General features: G+C 39.9%; 1 protein-coding gene across 1 annotated transcript in view; it reads left to right on the forward strand.

Annotated features, from left to right (window-relative positions):
- The window catches only part of Adgrg4 (adhesion G protein-coupled receptor G4), a 122,359-nt gene that overhangs the window by 76,120 nt on the left and 34,066 nt on the right, over nucleotides 1–12,173 (forward strand). Inside the window, exons 11-12 of the mRNA XM_040743909.1 lie at nucleotides 4,267–4,483; nucleotides 5,577–5,739. Coding sequence (XP_040599843.1) covers nucleotides 4,267–4,483; nucleotides 5,577–5,739 — 380 coding nt within the window. The remainder of the gene's footprint in view (nucleotides 1–4,266; nucleotides 4,484–5,576; nucleotides 5,740–12,173) is intronic.

The raw sequence follows: 12,173 nt of genomic DNA on the forward strand, positions 1-12,173 counted from the left end.
AACACAGTTATTGAGTTTGGAGAAGTCCAATGGTATGCTGAGAAATATTTTAGTAGTCAAAGAGTAATTAGTGATTACTAGCATTTGCATTTGCTATTTTTCTGATTTTTGTTTTGAGATGGGGTTTCTCTGTGTAGTCCTGGCTCTCCTGGAACTTACTCTACATCAGGATGTCCTTGCCCTCAGAGATCTGACGGTCTCTGCCTCTGGGATTAAAGGTGTGTGCCACCACCACCACAGCCCAGTGAAATTGGCATTTTTATAATGTAGTTGTCTCATGGCAAATATAAACTCTAACACAGAGTCAGTGAACTGTGAAGTCAGTGAGGGGTGGTGTACACAGAGGCAATGGTTATAAATGGTCCCAAACGTATCAGTGAAGTGTAGACAAATAATTAGCAGATGGTGGGATTTTAGAATCCTCATTGTTTTTAATATAATTTTATTATAAGTCTGTATAATTTAAATTGAATGGTGTCTTCATTTAATTACCAGACCACAAAATTTTCCAGAAACTCACAAATTAGGTTCTTATAAGCTTACCCATGCACTGGACTCAACCCACCTCCAAGTCACTGGAAGAGGCTGTGTGGAAGGAGTGCCATCCATAGTCCCAGGCGATTAGCACATGCTTAGCATCAACTGCTAGATGTAGAAGGCACTTACAGGCCAATCTAGCCTTCAGATGAGTCCAGCCCTTGCTTCAGTCCCAGTGCAACTACTTGAGAATTCCCCCAAGAGAATTACTCAATTGAGCGCACTCAACACACAGAACCATGAAAGATAATGATTAGCTGTTTTGTTAAGCTACTAAGTGGGGGTGGTTTGTAAGGCAGCATTGGCTCAGAGCAGTAGCTCAATAAAAAAACTGCACACCCTTGTTGTTTTGATTGTTACAATTATTGGCAGATTACCTGAAACCATATTTCAAGCAACAAGAATCCATTCTGCAACTTACAAAGGAAGATTCCTTTTCACTCTTGCATAGGAACCTAGAATTTTTTATGCAATGACTATAATCCATCCAGAATTTCCATTAAAATACATAACTCCAGATGAAAAGTCTATAATTACTTTCCTCAGTGTAGTTAGTCTCCTATCGGCCTGTTGTTTACTTTCATTCTGCCACAGCAGGGACAGCGTGAAGGGAAGTCACACCACTGAATCCCAAAGAATCATGTCTAGGCGGCTCTGGCTATTTCATTTGCATCAAGGCCTGAAGAATTTAATAACAGCAGTAGAAAAATATGAGAAAGAGCTCACATTTTTTCCTCCACCACGAATTCGGTTGTTTTGTTAGCTTCTTTTCTAAGTTTTTTTTATTTTAAATAGCTTGTTTTACATGTCAATCCCAGTTCTCTCTCCCTCCCCTCCTCCTGCACCCTCCCACCATTCCCCCATCCTCCCACACTATTGCCAATTCCTTCCACATAGGGGATATCTAGAGTCTATCATTTCACTCAGGGTAGGGTCCAGGCACTTCCCTAAGAGTCCACAGCCACTTTGGAAAGCAGTATGGAGATTCCTCAGGAAAATGGGAATCAATCTACCACAAGACCCAGCAATTCCACTCTTAGGCATATATCCAAAGGAGGCAAATTCATACAACAAGGGCATCTGCTACACTATGTTCATAGCAGCATTATTTGTAATAGCCAGAACCTGGAAGCAACCTAGATGCCACTCAACTGAACAGTGGATAGAGAAAATGTGGTACATTTCCACAATGGAGTATTACTCGGCAGAAAAAAAAAACAATGGAATCTTGAAATTCGCAGGTAAATGGATAGCACTGGAAGAAACCATCCTGAATGAGGTAACCCAGTCACAAAAAGACAAACATGGTATGTACTCACTCATATATGGATTTTAGACATGGATCAGGAGAGTGCCAGTCTGCACTTCCACTGACAAAGAGTCTGGGAAACAGGAAAGAACCTAAAAGATATGCATGGTACCCAAGAGAAGAGAAATGAGGCAAGATCCTCTGAACAGATGGGGTACAGGGTGAGGGGTAGGGGGGAGGGGGACCTGGGAAATAGAGAGGGGGAGAAGTGGAAGAGAGAGTAGGTCGTGGGGGAACAGGAAGGTTGACTGGGGGGGTAGGATAGGGGGAAGAGGGAATCATAGGTTAGAAGACAGATCAGGCACCATTGTGACCTCTAGTGATCTAAAGAAATGACACCAGTTGGCAAGCTAAGCAATAGTGTAGAGACCACTTCGAATGACCATTCCTGATAGTGAAATTGATGTCTATAACCATCCTGGAGCCTTCATCCAGTGACTGATGGAAGCAGAGGCAAACACTCACAGTTAAATACTGAACAGAGCCCAAGGAACCCAGCGACAGAGAGAGAGGAGCGATGAGCGAACTGGCAAAGAATGGGCTGGCAAAACCAGCAGATAGAGCTGATCCGGACAGGGGAGAGCTCTTGGACACCAGACCGACAGCTGGGAGGCCAGCATGGGACCGATCCAGACCCCCTGAATGTGAGAGTCAGTGAGGAGGCCTGGGCTACCTATGGGTTCCTGAGCAGTGGATCAGTGTTTATCCCTCGAATACTAACAGACATCGTGTGTCCATAACACAAAGAGGGTTGCTCTCTCTGCCTGGACTCTTTTCTAAGTTTTATGTTATGTGTGTGTGTGTGTGTGTGTGTGTGTGTGTGTGTGTGTGTGTGTACAACTTGTAGGAGTTGGTTTTCTCCTTCCACCATGTGAATCCTAAGGATCAAATTCAGGTGGTCAATAACAAGTGTCTTTACCCATTGAACCATCTCCCAAGCCTGTGATTTCTCTGTTTCTAAATGCACCATAAGATAGATATTAACAGGAAAGAAATATTAATTTAGAATCAATTTCCTTCCTTTGTATCTCCTCAGAGAAAACCACTGACATTGCTTGTGAACTTGTTTCTGCATAAGCCAGGGGAATGTTGGGGTAATGGAGAAGGGCTTAAGAAGACCTTGGTTGCAATTGCTGAACTTTCATTGATGAGCTCAGAGTTGCTTGTAGAAATAAAAAGAAAAAAAGGAAGAAAACTGGGGAAAGATAAGGAAGAAAAAAAGAAAAAGCCTGCAGAGGAAATACAGTTGTGTGGAGCTTGAGGTAGAGGGGAGTTTTGGGTGGCTGGGAAGATAGGAGGAGGAGAGGGAGTGAATTTTACACTCCAGTTGTTTTCTTTTTCCAAACACAGCTACTTATTGATAATATGAGCTAAGTTAAATGTGTCGTGAGTTTTCTCTCCCTCTCTCTGGAATCTTTCTCAGTAGAACACTTCTTTCTCAATTTTCCCCTTCATAGTTTGGTTACTGAAGTTTAAGTTAGGAAGACATGGTCAGGAAGATCAGCTTTATATGGACTATAGGGAAGTAAAATCCAATTTGCTTTGTATTTGTCTAATAGCTCTCGTCACTTTATAATTGTGGAGGGGTGAGATTCAAATAAACCAATGATTTAAACAAGGATTTATGTGACAACTAAGGATATTTGAACACTGATTGTGGACATTTGGTGCTGTAAATATTATTAGTAATTTTCATCTTAATTTAATTAGGATCATGGTTAAGATAAAAGTTGTTTAATTTTAAAGATATGAATTGAACTGTTATGGGTAAAGCTGTAGGATATGTGGATGGGGCACAGGTACGTGAGAAAGGACATAAGTTAAGATTAGCCTTCTACTGACATGTGTTGAAGCTGGGTGATTCATGAAGTGCATGGAGATTCATTAGATTATTCTTTTGCTTTCTGGATATGCTTGGAAATTTCCATAATAAAAAGTGAAGAAAAAAGTGGGCGAGCTAATAGCTATTGTTCTTCCTCCCTAGAAAATCTAAATTAATTGCTTCTTATTATGTGGTCCATATTTGATTTTTACCTGTAGGTTGCCACTTTGTGACAAGAAATAGTAATCACTTCCCTTGATTGTGAAAACTTAGACTCAATGTTTGCTGATATTTGAGTATAGATGGGATCTTAACTCGAGCCAACACTCAAAAGTCTTAATTAGCGTCAAGTTTCAAGATAATTCTTCAGTGACAAAAAGATTCCCTTAGTGCATTTGAAATCAGACTTAATGAATACAAAATTGACTTTCGTTCTTCTTCCCAGAACTACATCTATTGGAGAACTTGGACTTCAATAATTTCCCACGGTGAACTTTGTTCATTTGTTGTGTGTTTCCATTTCACTGCCCTTTCTTTTAAAGGGGAGGAGGACATTCAGCATAGCCCCACACTAAGGGTAGAAATTTGTTTCTTCCAGAGAATGCTGATGATGTCGCAGAGCACATTTTCAATCTGGTGAATGAGTCTCCACCTCTGGATGAAGAAGAGACAAAGATTATTGTTTCTAAAGTAGATGAAATTTCCAACTGTGATGAGATAAGTACCAACCTAACCCAGATTATCCTCCAAATCATCAGCACAATGATGGAAAAACAAAGCGATTCAGCTTCCAATCTGCCTCCAGTAAGCAATAAGTAAGTCAGACCACTTAGCTCAGAAACACGGTTTCATGAAACTTAGATGTTATGGTATTACTTCCACAGCAAACAGCCAGTTATGCATTGACAAGGTTCAGTGCAGTGGATAGCACCATTTGAATATAAATGAGCTCTCAGTGATGATGACTCTTCAAATAAATTCTTAGTCAAAACCCAGCCTTAAATCCCTCCAACTGTTGAACATTTTTATAAAACGTATCCAACCCAAGGAACCCTGAAAACCTTAGGAATTATTCCACTTGACACTTTCTGCCTCACAGTTGACTTATGAATGTCTTATTCTTATTTTTATTTATTATATTTTATTTATTCTTTGAAAACTTTCTATGCTTCTTCAATATAGCTTGACCTCTCCCCTCCCTCACACACACACACGTATGTACGTATGTATTTCACTACTCCTAACTCCTCTTAGTGCCCTTTCCCCATCTTGTAGGTAGCATTAACTGGACACAGGGTGTTATTCATAACAACACTAGAGAAGACAACACCTCTTAATGAAGCACTATCCATGTATCCTTTAACCTCTTAAAATACTCTAGTAGAATCAGTGAATTCATCCATTTCTCCCTCCTCCACTTCTACTCTCTTTTCCCTCCCCTGGCCATCTGCTTGTGCCTCCTATTCCAGCCCTTTGCTTCCATTGTGGCTCCTCTGTGACCCATTTTCTACACAGCAGTCACTGTTATGTTTCAGTGTATACATTGGATCACACATTTCCTTTCAAACCACTTGGTGGTATTCCTTTATAGGTTAAATAAAATCCAAAATTCTTCTAAGACAAATGAAGCCATGACGGATCTGACATTATAAAAGATAATTTCATTGGAATTTTGAAATGACCCTTCAAGATGCATGCTGGTATTACTTCTGACTTAGCTTTCAAGGGGACCAGAGTTCTAGGAGGTCATTTTGTTCACCCCTACAGAAATTAGAGGTTCCAAAGCTAAGGCTTTTACTAAACAACATCAAGATGACAATGACAAAATCAAGCTTTGCAGTGAGACATCTTGGGAGTATGAGTTTTATCAAGGCAGAAGGAGTGCTGTTTGCCTCTGATTATTTTCAGGATTCTGAGGATAATTGAGCGTGCTGGTCACAAGATGAAGTTTGTTGGGACAATGGCAAATCTCACTGTGGCCAGGCTGGCTTTGGCTGTGATGCAGGTGGACCACAGGTTTGAAGGTATGGCCTTCAGCATCCACTCCTCTGAAGACGTCACAACCCCCCAGGTGAGTGCAACTCAGGAAACTGAGAGCCAGGCAACCAAATGCTCCACATCTTCACCTGGGAAGTTCTTAGGAAATCAAAAGTGCGCCCTTGGAAGCTATTAACCTGAATGGTAATATTAGAAAACATAGAGATCCCAGGGGTCTGGTGTGTGTGTGGTGTGCAATGATGTTACAACTGTCTCTGTCACCTGAAATAATCCTAAATATTAGTTGACTGTTGGTTATCACGTAGGTATAACTTATTGCATGTTGTCTGTCATACTACTGAGTATTGTTGGAACACATAAGTTAATAGAAAACTCAAGGAATGTGCCCATGGTCACATAGCCTAACAGCTAAACTGGAACTCAGACCTATGTTTGTCTGGATTTAAGTCAGGGCCCAGTTTAGGTAACAGAAGCAAATAACAAATGTTTGATGTGATGTGGATACTAATCACCCTGATTCATCATGCTGTACCCAATAGATAAATGCAACCATTAGGTATCAATTATCAAAATTCTCAACCCTTTCCACCATCTAGCAGCACTTCAGTCTCTGGCAGGTCATATGCTACTTCAGAGCAATTTGAGGAACCGGATTTTATTTTTACACCTGAAAAACAAATGATAAATTTATATACGGGAAAACATACAAATCCTGGTCTCTGAGTTTAGCTAAGGCATATGTCCACATAACCCCCAACCCTATCAAGATATAGAATATTGTCATTGCTTCTGAAAGAGCCTCACTTTCCTCCAGGGGCCACCACCATCTCGACATTTTCCTGCCCCAATTTGTTTCTGCTCTAGAACTTTATACCTCCAAACAAAATCATGTGGTGTACACGTAATTCTCTGGTAGAAGTATTCTTTTGTCTTCCATATTAATCATTCTAAATTAATAATTTTGTTTTTATTGCTGAATTTATTGCTGATGAACAATATTTCATTGAATAAACACATTGTGTACTTCTTAAATTTATTCTACTGTTGCTGTATGTTTGTTTGTTTCCAGTTTGCAGATATTACAAATAATGCTCCTATGAATGTTTGTGTAAAAGTCTTTGTGTGGACATGTTTTCATGTGTCTCAGACAAACACTTAGAAATTGAATAGCTGGCTCTTAGGGTATGCACTTGTATTTGTAAGAAATTCCCATGTTCTTTTCTCCTGTGGCTAATGATGGGCAGGAAGCTTTCATTTTCATCTTGATTGCTTGCATAACTTCTTTGCTGACTTAGCTGTCAGAGTCTTTTGTTTGTATTTTAATTGGCTTGTAGTTCTTCTTTGCAACTTTTCTATCATTTTCTCAGTGGTGTCTTTTCATAGGCACACGTTTAGAATTTTTTTAAAATCTAATTTGCAGTTCTTTTACCTTACTAGTAATCATATATGATTTGTCTGAGAAAAATTGTTGGCAAGGGTCCATCATGAAAACATTCTCTTCTGCTTTTTTTCCTTTGCTTTATTTAAAAACTCTTTTGTTTTTAATTTTTATGCTTGCTTGCTCATTTATCTATTTATTTATTTATTCATTTATTTATTTATTTTTGAGACAGAATCTCTTACTGAACCTGAACCTTGCTGCTTTAGCTAATATCTAGTCATTGAAACCGCAGAGTCTTCTTGTCTTTTCTCTGCAGTACTGGGGATATAGCCATGTAATATACTATCCAGCTTTTTACCTGGATCCTGGGTATCCAAATATAGGGCCTCATGCCTGCACACCAAGCACTTTATCAGCAAAAACATTTTCCCTAGCCTTTATTAGCCTTATTTTGATGTCTATTATTTCTTTTTTTCTTTTAATTTTAAATAGCTTGTTTTACATGTCAATCCCAGTTCTCTCTCCCTCTCCTCCTCCCGCATCCCCCCACCATACCCCCATCCTCCCACCCTATTGCCAATTCCTTCCGCATAGGGGATATCTAGAGTCTATCATTTCACTCAGGGTAGGGTCCAGGCACTTCCCTAAGAGTCCAGGCAGAGAGAGCAACCCTGTTTGCATTAGGGACACACGATGTCTGTTAGTATTCGAGGGATAAACACTGATCCACTGCTCAGGAACCCATAGGTAGCCCAGGCCTCCTCACTGACTTACATTCAGGGGGTCTGGATCAGTCCCATGCTGGCCTCCCAGCTGTGGGTCTGGGGTCCAAGAGCTCTCCCCTGTTCGGATCAGCTCTATCTGCTGGTTTTGCCAGCCCATTCTTTGCCAGTTTGCTCATTGCTCCTCTCTCTCTGTCGCTGGGTTCCTTGGGTTCTGTTCAGGGATTAACTGTGGGTGTTTGCCTCTGCTTCCATCAGTCACTGGATGAAGGCTCCAGGATGGTTATAGACATCAAGTTCACTATCAGGAATGGTCATTCGAAGTGGTCTCTACACTATTGCTTAGCTTGCCAATTGGTGTCATCCCTTTAGATCACTAGAGGTCACCCTGGTGCCTGATCTGTCTTCTATCCTATGATTCCCTCTTCCCCCTATTCCACTCCCCCCAGTCAACCTTCCTGTTCCCCCACGACCTACTCTCTCTTCCACTTCTCCCCCTCTCTATTTCCCAGGTCCTCCTCCCCTTCCCAACCCTCGCCTTGTTCCCCATCTGTTCAGAGGATCTTGCCTCATTTCTCTTCTCTTGGGTACCATGCATATCTTTTAGGTTCTTTCCTGTTTCCCAGACTCTTTGTCAGTGGAAGTGCAGACTGGCACTCTCCTGATCCATGTCTAAAATCCATATATGAGTGAGTACATACCATGTTTGTCTTTTTGTGACTGGGTTACCTCATTCAGGATGGTTTCTTCCAGTGCTATCCATTTACCTGCGAATTTCAAGATTCCATTGTTTTTTTTTTTCTGCCGAGTAATACTCCATTGTGGAAATGTACCACATTTTCTCTATCCACTGTTCAGTTGAGTGGCATCTAGGTTGCTTCCAGGTTCTGGCTATTACAAATAATGCTGCTATGAACATAGTGTAGCAGATGCCCTTGTTGTATGAATTTGCCTCCTTTGGATATATGCCTAAGAGTGGAATTGCTGGGTCTCGTGGTAGATTGATTCCCATTTTCCTGAGGAATTTCCACACTGCTTTCTAAAGTGGGTGTACGAGTTGGCACTCCCACCAGCAGTGCAGGAGAGTTCCCCTCTCTCCACATCCTCTCCAGCATAAATTGTCTTTGCTGTTTCTGATTTTAGCCATTCTGACAGGAGTGAGATGGTATCTCAGAGTTGTTTTGATTTGCATTTCCTTGATGGCAAAGGATGTTGAGCACTTTCTTAAGTGTCTCTTGGCCATTGTAGCCTCCTCTATTGAGAATTCTCTGTTTAGTTCTGTACCCCACCTTTTAATTGGATCCTTTGGTGTTTTGGAGACTTGCTTTTCGAGTTCTTTGTAAATTTTGGAGATTAGCCCTCTGTCAGATGTGGGGTCAGTGAATATCTTTTTCCCATTCTGTGGACTGCCTTTCTGTCTTGTTGACTGTGTCCTTTGCCTTACAGAAGCGTTTTGGTTTCATGGGGTCCCATTTGGTAATTGTTGATCTCAGTGTCTGTGCCACTGGTGTTATGTTCAGGAAGTGGTCTCTTGTACCAACTCGTTGAAGAATATCTCCCACTTTCTCTTCTAATAGTTTCAGTGTGGCTGGATTTATGCTGAGATCTTTGATCCATTTGGACTTACGTTTTGTACAAGGCGATAAACATGGATCTATCTGCAGTTTTCTGCATACCAGTACCCAGTTATGCTAGCACCACTTGTTGAAGATGCTTTCAAAGCACCTACATTTGTGAAAGAAACATTACTAAAGCTCAAACTGCACATAAAATCTCACACACTAATAGTAGGAGACTTCAACACCCCGCTCTCACTGCTAGACAGGACCTCCAGACAGAAACTTAACAAAGAAACAAAATAACTAATAGAAGTTATGACCCAACTGGGTTTAACAGAGATCTATAGAATATTCCACCCAAACACAAAGGGATATATCTTATTCTTGGCTCCACATGGAACCTTCTCTAAAATTTGTCCACATAATAGGAAACATAGCATATCTCCACAGATACAAAAAAATTGGAATAACCCCCTGTATCTTCTCAGACCACCATGCATTAAAATTAGAATTCAACAATAACACAAATCGCAGAAACCCTACAAACTCATGGAGATTGAATAATGCACAATTGCACCATCCCTGGGTAAAGGAACAAATAAAAAAAGAAATTAAAGACTTCCTCGATTTCAATGAGAATGAAGACACAACATACACAAACTTATGGGACACTTTGAAAGTAGTGCTGAGAGGAAAGTTTATAGCACTAAGTGCCCACATGAAAAAACTGGAGGACAGTCATACTAGAGATTTAGTAGCACAGCTGAATGTTCTAGAACAAAAAGAAGCAAACACCCCCAGGAGGAGCAGATGCCAGTAAATAATCAAATTGAGGGCTGAAATCAATCAAGTAGAAACCAGGAAAACACTGAGAAGAATCAATGAAACAAAGAGTTGGTTCTTTGAGAAAATCAACAAAATAGACAAACCTCTGTCCAAACTAACCAAAAGACAGAGAGACAGAGAGAGAGAGCATGCTAATTAACAAAATCAGGGATGAAAAGGGGGACATAACAACGGACTCTGTGGAAATCCAGAGAATCATCAGGGCATACTTTGAAAATCTGTACTCCACAAAGTTTGAAAATTTAAAGGAAATGGACAATTTCCTGGATAGATATCACTTGCCAAAACTAAGTCAAGAACAGATAAACAATCTAAACAGACCTATAACCCCTAATGAAATAGAAGCAGTCATCAAAACTCTCCCAAACAAAAAAAAGCCCAGGCCCAGATGGCTTCAGTGCAGAATTCTACCAGAAATTCAAAGAAGAGCTAATTCCAATACTCCTCAAAGTATTCCACACAATAGAAGCAGAAGGCTCACTGCCAAACTCTTTCTACGAGGCTACAATTACCTTGATACCCAAGCCACACAAAGACACAACTAAGAAAGAGAACTATAGACCAATTCCCCTCATGAACATCGATGCAAAAATACTCAATAAAATACTCGCAAACCGGATTCAAGAACACATCAGAAAAATCATCCACCATGATCAAGTAGGCTTCATCCCAGGAATGCAGGGATGGTTCAACATTAGAAAATCTATCAATGTAATCCACCATATTAACAATCTGCGAAAGAAAAACCACATGGTCATCTCACTAGATGCTGAAAAAGCCTTTGACAAAATCCAGCACCCCTTCATGGTAAAGGTCCTAGAGAGATCAGGGATAACAGGAATGTACCTGAATATAATAAAAGCCATATACAGTAAACCAACAGCTAACATCAAACTAAATGGAGAGAAACTCAAAGCAATTCCTCTAAAATCAGGAACAAGAGAAGGCTGTCCACTCTCTCCATATCTCTTCAATATTGTACTTGAAGTTCTAGCTACAGCAATAAGACAACAAAAGGAGATAAAGGGGATACAAATAGGAAAAGAAGAAGTCAAACTTTCACTATTTGCAGATGATATGATAGTTTACATAAGTGACCTGAAAAACTCCGCAAGGGAACTCCTAGAGCTGATAAACACCTTCAGCAAAGTTGCAGGATACAAGGCAAACTCAAAAAAAGTCAGTGGCCCTATTATATACAGATGATGAAGTGACTGAGAAAGAAATCAGAGAAACCTCACCCTTTACAATAGCCACAAACAGCATCAAATATCTGGGGATAATGTTAACCAAGGAAGTGAAAGACCTGTATATCAAGAACTTTGAGTCTTTAAAGAAAGAAATCAAAGAGGATACTAGAAAATGGAAAGATCTCCCATGCTCTTGGATTGGTAGGATCAACATAATAAAAGTGCCAATCTTGCCAAAAGCAGTCTACAGATTCAATGCAATCCCTATCAAAATTCCAGCACAATTCTTCACAGACCTGGAAAGAACATTAATCAACTTTATATGGAAAAACAAAAGGCCCAGGATAGCCAAAACAACCCTATACAATAAAGGAACTTCAGGAGGCATCACCATACCTGACTTCAAGCTCTATTATAGAGCTATAGTCCTGAAAACAGCTTAGTATTGACACAAAAATAGGCAGGTAGACCAATGGAACTGAATTGAAAACCCTGATTTTAACCCACACACCTATGAACACTTGATTTTTGACAAAGAAGTTAAAGCTATACGATGTCTATTATTTCTAATACTCAAATATTTAAGATGTGTTTTCATTATTTGTCAGTTCAAATATTTTTCACTTTCTTTTTTAATGTGTAGACTACTTAGATGTGCATTTAAATCCAACTATTTAGAGATATCAAAAACATTATTATTTATGATTTGTTTTATTTTGACCACAGAATATATTTGGTATGATTTAGTTTAATTTTGTGAGATAGGGTCTTATATATCCCAAGATCACTTCCAACTCAACTCAAAAAGA

The sequence above is a fragment of the Mesocricetus auratus genome, unplaced genomic scaffold, assembly GCF_017639785.1.
Source record: "Mesocricetus auratus isolate SY011 unplaced genomic scaffold, BCM_Maur_2.0 Super-Scaffold_100003, whole genome shotgun sequence".
NCBI classification, from domain to species: domain Eukaryota; kingdom Metazoa; phylum Chordata; class Mammalia; order Rodentia; family Cricetidae; genus Mesocricetus; species Mesocricetus auratus.